At 54.2% G+C, this 6,000-nt stretch overlaps 1 protein-coding gene across 1 annotated transcript in view; it reads left to right on the top strand.

The window, feature by feature from the left end:
* USH1C (USH1 protein network component harmonin) overlaps nt 1-6,000 on the top strand; it is a 46,515-nt gene continuing 40,515 nt past the window's right edge. Inside the window, 1 exon segment of the mRNA XM_045825760.1 lies at nt 1-122. Within this exon segment, the coding sequence (XP_045681716.1) occupies nt 87-122 (36 nt within the window). The 5' untranslated portion in view covers nt 1-86.

The following is a 6,000-nucleotide window of genomic DNA, read 5'->3' as shown; positions in this document are numbered from 1 at the left end:
GCCCAGCCGGCCGAGGTAGCCCGAAGCCAGGCACCCAAAGAAGCGAGTAGTGTGGCCACGCGGCGCGATCGCGATCTGGCCCAGCCATGGACCGGAAGGTAGCCCGAGAATTTCGGCACAAGGTCAGAGCTGCTTGGGGATCCCTTTCCCAGTGGGACCTGAGGGCTCTGGGAAGGCTGGGACCCCTGTGGTTATTTGATTGCCGGTAGGAATCCCCAGTAAAATGAGAAAGGTGCACTGTGACTCCAGCTGTAGTAACTACTAAAATGATCTGAAGGTAGCCTTTCTCCTCCTGCCCCCCAGGGGCTGGGACTTCCTCCGAGTTGGAATTTCTTTCAGCCTTGGCCTGAGCGGGACACTTCTCTGAGATGGCCCATTGTGGGCAGATCCCCCAGCTCCTCCTAGTGGCCCTGGCTCACCTGGAGCAGGTGGCGGGGGTTTGGGCAGAGTCTGAGAGGTGGGGGAACCTGCATGTCTCTGTCTTTTGACCTCAAAACACTTCAGGGAGTCCCCCCTCCCTTCCCGGCTTAAGGGCATTTCCTAGGTTCCCAAGAAGAGAAGGGAAGCGGTTGAGGAACTGGTGCTGGCCGGGGTCGGGAGGGGGGGTGAGGCGGGTGGACAGTAGGAAGAAGGGAGGAGGTCCAGAGACTCAGCAGACCCTTTTGGCTGAGCCACGTCTCCCCTGGTGGGTCCCACTGAGGGGCCTCATTGGTGGTCGGGAACCCAGGCGATCGCTAAAAGCTGCTGGATCTCACCCAGGGAATTTCCAGAACAGTGTTGAGAGCCGTGCAAGAGCCACTGAGGCCCTGAGACCGGAGAGGACCGTTCAGGAGACCCAGGGGACCTCCCCACCAGGCCTTAGGATGCCTCAGAGCCCATGGGTGAAGCCAAGGGTGCCTGGAGCTACCCACAGGCCCTGGCAAGTGAGGGCCTGGCAACCGTGGGCCCTGTAGCCCTCCCAGAGCCCACAGGGGCAGTATCTTTAAACCAAGCAACCCCTTTCCCAAGCCTGAGCAGGGCAGAGCTCTCTCCCCACAGAGAGGCCCAGGAGGGAGGCCTCAAGGAGCCCAGGGAAGGGGCCGCAAGGGCAAAGGGCCAGGAGCTGGGGTCAATCGTTCATTGAGTAAACATGTTCTGAGTATCTATTCTGTGCCAGACCCAGTCTCTGCCCTCAAACTGTTAGTCGAGTTCAGGGGGAGGCGGACCCTACACTAGTAACTACCCACCGCTGGCTGCTGAGTGTTGTAATCAAGGTTTGCCTGGGGCACAGAGGGGGCCGCTCATACCGGCAGAAGTCTCCTGAAAATGAGGGTTGTGCACCCACGGGTGGGAGATAGCTGGGGGCGGGCGAATAGCTAAGGGGGTGTGAAGCAGTGTTCACCGGCCTACCCTCTTGCGAAGGGATGTGAGAGGAGAAACTTCAGCAACCGAGACATTTGGTGAGTGTAGATTTCAGACAACTCACTCGGAAGGAGCACAACCTCCCGTCCCCCACCCCAAGGCTCGGGCTTGAATTTCACTTTCCTGCCCCTGGGCGGAAAGCAAGGTGGGGTCCTCTTTTGCCTTCCCCCAAGGTAGGGTAGAGTCTTTGCCTCCTTTGAGAGAATTGCTTCTGGAGGCCCCGCCGTGTCTGCCTCAGCCCCTAAGTCAGCCCCTGTTCCTCTTCATCCGGCCCCGCAGGCTCCAAAGGGCCTCAGGCCTCTGTGTTTCCACTGCCCTGCTCTTCCTCCTCACAAGTCATTACCTATTAATGCCCCTGTGTGTGCAGGCGGGGCGGGCGCCATACTGGGCAAGGCCTGGGCTGGACTTTGTGCTCTGCAGCTTGGGAGGTGGCGGCAGCCTTCCCCTCCCGGGCTGGAGATCGTCTAGGAGCTGGAGAGAAAGGAGGCAGCAGCCGAGGATAACGTGGGGGCACACAGACTCAGCGGGTGAAATCTGCTACTAGCTGTTGATTGCTTTCTGCATGTCCCCTCCTTGGCGTTTCACTGCAAATGGACCCTTTGGGGATGAATGATGTGTGATCTAAATCCATAGGGCATCAAAGGTGGTATGTTGTCATGGAAAGTGCTGTGTTTCCTCGAGCCAACTATTAACCTCTCTGTGCTTCGGTTTCTAAATGAGGATATAACAATAATATTCACCTAGTAAAGTTACTGCGTGGGCTGGATGGGAGCATAGATCGAACCTGGCACTTAGCAAGTCCTCAGCAGATGTCCTCTGCTGTTGGCTAGCATCTGGGGGAACGCAGAACTAGGGTCAAATCTCAGCCCTGGCAACGCACTGCCAGAGAGACCTTGAACCACACACTCGCTCCACGTGTCCGTTTGTTTCCTCAGTTGTGAGGTGAGGGTCCCCATGCTCACCTGAAAGGACAGGACATGTGCACTGGGAACCGAAACACTGGCTGCTCTGGGCACATAGTAACCGTTTGGTAAACAGCCACACTGTCCCCACCGATGGCTTCAGAGCAACAGGAGTCTGCTCCTCTGGGCTTATGCAGGTTCCCGAGGCCACCAGCAGCACTTAAGTAGGTGGCCTTCCTGGTCACAGCCTTGGGCCAGGCAGAAGGGCAGAAAAGACTAAGGCTTTGCCCCCGGAGAACAAGCTTCCGAAGAGAAGACTGCCGCTCTGCTCACTCACCTGCACGGCACAGGAACTTGGTTACTCATTTGCTCAAAAAGAATTTACTGCCCGTGGGTATCGGTAGTGTACTCTGCCCCAGGCCAAGCATCAGGAGGTGGGGTGGGATACATAAAAAGGTCAGAAAGAGCCCCTGCCTTCCAGGGATTTCCTACTCATTCGTGCATTTGTGCATGCGATGCATATTGCCTGGGCTCGTAACATAGCCAGACAGCAGTTTAATCACTGAGTAACAAAACAAAGTTGGTGCCCTCCTACAGAGCACACTCTAGTAGGGAAGACAGACACTTAACCAGGAAACCAACGAAAGTATGGTGTGATGCCAAATAGTGATGGGTGCTATGAAAAATATAAGCTGGGGTGAGGGGATAGAGAGTGATGACGTGGTACTCTCTCTATAGGGTAGTGAGGAAGACCTCGCTGAAGAGGTGATATTTAAGCAGAGGCCTGGAAGAAGTAAGAGAAAGAGCCTTGGGGATATATGTGGAAGAGCATTTTAGGAAAGGGAACAGCAAGTGCAAAGGCCCTGAGGCAACAGGTGCTTGTCTTCTCTTGGAAAGACAGGTACCATGGTGTTTCTGAGAGGAATTTTGACAGAAATTCAGAGACTGGTGGGAGATGGAGCAGAGGGGTGGTGAGGTAGGCCATGGCCAAGACTTTGGGATTTTTTTTAAGTGTGTTGAGGTGCCAGCAGGGGAGTGACATGCCTGACTTACACTTGAAAGGAATTGCTCTGACTGCTGATAGAGAGCAGAATGGGAGGGCCAAGAGGGGAATCCGGTCAGGAGGCTCCTACAGTAAGTAGCCCAGGCCAGAGGCAGGGGTTTGGACTAGGGAGGGGAGTGGTCAGACCCAGGACACCTGATGGGCTTTACGGAGGGGTTGGCTGTGGGTGTGGAGAGAGAGGCATCAAGGGTGAGTCTGCATTTCGGGAGAAGAATCAAGTTGTCAAACTCATTTTCACCGGGGGCCATTTTCATCAGCCTGGCAGTTGTCCTCCAAAGGGCCAAAATAATTTTAGGACTGTATCAATGCAGCCACTCCTTAACTGTGAAGGAGTTGAAATTACAGTCGGCCCTTTGAAGGCAATGGTGAGGCTGATGTGGCCCCCAATTAAAATGAGTTTGACACCCCTGCCTTAGGGAGACAGTACAGATGCAGAGAAGACCTAGGACAGAGCTCGGGACCCCCCAACCTTTAGAGGAGAAGAAACAGCAATTAAGACAGGAGAACCAGGAACAGGGAGCGTGGTCAGCTGTGCCAAGTGCTGGGTCAGAGCCTACCAACTAGTTGGCAAAAAAACCAAGTGTTTTGAAAAGATGAAGGATAATAAAAGAAGAGAGAAGTAAACCCAGTACCATCCGGGATGCAAGCCGGGAAGGCCTGGGGGAAATGTGCCTGGACCCACTCATCCCACCAGCATTTAGAGAGGGCCACTCTGCCAGCGGCTGGGAATATCGAATTCGTATCGTTTATTCTTCCTTAGTTTTATTTAACAAATACTTAGAACTTACTATTTGTCAGGCACTGTTCTAAACATTTACAACTAAGAACTCATGAATAATTTAAAAATTATTACTCCTATGAAATAGATACTTTTATCCCCATTTCACAGATGCAGACCCGGATGGGGAAGGGGGGGAGGAGCTTGTTGGCCCCACTTCCCCTCCCCCCTCCCCAGGCCTGTGCCCAGCCACACAGACTTTCGTAGGAAGCCGGGCGGGTAAGGGAGAAAGTACAAAACAGCTCGGTGGGTCCTGGGTCAGAGCTGGGAACAAAGTGCCATCCTGTGTGCACGGAATGACAAGGACAGGCTTTGTGGCGGAGCCTGAGGAAAGGCTTGATCAAGGAGAGCTGATGTTTGAGCTAAGGAGTCTTAAAGGTGGAGGAAGAGGTCACAGAGAGGTCAGGGCTGCTGGACTACAATCAATAACAGCTAATGTTTCAGACAGACCAGCCAGGGTCAGGCGGAAGTGGCTGGCTCACCCAAACAGGAAACTGAAGCAAGTTTTACGAAGGGACTACACAGAGGGAAGGGCAGGAACATGTGAACCAACAAGGCTTGTTAACAGAGCCTGGGAGGAGCAGCAGCCAGAAGCCAGGGGCTCCCGAAGGCGAGGGCAGGGAGGGTCCCCAGCATGGGGGACAGCCGTGGCCCAGACAGGACCTGCAGCCTCAGGTCGGGGGAACCTGCCTTAAGGGGATCCAGCATGGTGGCAGCCCAGAATCAGAAGCCATTCCCTTTCTCCTCACTGCGTCACCACCCACTGCCGAATGCAGCGGGAAGCCAAGGGCAGGGAGCTCGGGCAAAGCTTCCTGGGACGCAGAGCAGGGTGGCGAAGGCTGGAGAGTGGGTCTGGAGATTCAGCACACATTTAGGAGCCCTGAGCACTGTCCTAAGTACCTTACCTGCATTCACTCACCTAATCCCCACCACGGCCCAAGGTCAAGTGGAACAATATGCATTATTTAATTTGTTCTTGCTCTCTTTCTCCCTGTTTGGCTGGGTGCACACGTAGACTTGAATTTGCATGAGCTAAAGGGTGTATGCTTCCCCCGTGTGGCTGTCCTGAAGGGCCAGACCATACAGAGGAATGCTGGGAGGTGAGGCTGCTGAGGACCAAGGTCAAACCCAGAATTTGCCTCTCGTGCCCCAGACAAGGGGCCCAATCCCCCCCTTCTCCCTGCCATAAAGACCTATAGCACAGAATCAGTAGAGCATCAGCCAGAGAATGCTCTTGTTAGTTGGAGGGGACCAGACAAAAGGTCAGACACAAGGTCAGTGGGGATGGGGGGACTGATGCGATAAAGAGACCCCCTCAACAGTAACTTGTAGATGGTGGACTTCTTCAGGATTTCTGTGCCTGTCATTGAGAGGGAATCTGAGAAAAGGAAAGGCTTCCTAAACCTGGTTGGAGAGAGAAGACAGGGTGTCTTACACATAGGTGCCCAGTGTGTGTTAGACAAATGTCTATCTGGTAAGTGAATAGCATGTGGTGTTTTGAAAAAGTGCAGAGGTTTTGGAGCCAGTGGGCATAGGGTGAAGTCTGAGCTCTGACACTTCCCTGAGCCTCTATTTTCTCGTCTGTGAAATGGGGGTGATATTGTTCAGTCACCTCGGAGGGTTGTTGGTGGGTCAAAGACAATACCCGTGAACTTCCTCAGAAGCGGCGGGCAGTCGGTAAATAGAATCTGTCCCGAGTGAGGGAGCTGGTCAAGCACAGACTCAGGCTGGAAGCCTGGTGAGCAGGATCCAGGCTGCACAAGACCAGGAGAGACTCTGGGGCTTGCACTCACCTTACATGAAGTCAGCATTCACAGGGGAGGAGGGAGGACAGTCCCTCTTGTGGGAGTCTGGGA

The sequence above is a fragment of the Phyllostomus hastatus genome, unplaced genomic scaffold, assembly GCF_019186645.2.
Source record: "Phyllostomus hastatus isolate PE091 unplaced genomic scaffold, TTU_PhHast_1.1 phas_scaffold_585, whole genome shotgun sequence".
NCBI lineage: Eukaryota > Metazoa > Chordata > Mammalia > Chiroptera > Phyllostomidae > Phyllostomus > Phyllostomus hastatus.
The sequence above is the reverse complement of the archived record's forward strand: the minus strand, read 5'-3'. Positions and strand labels throughout refer to the sequence as shown.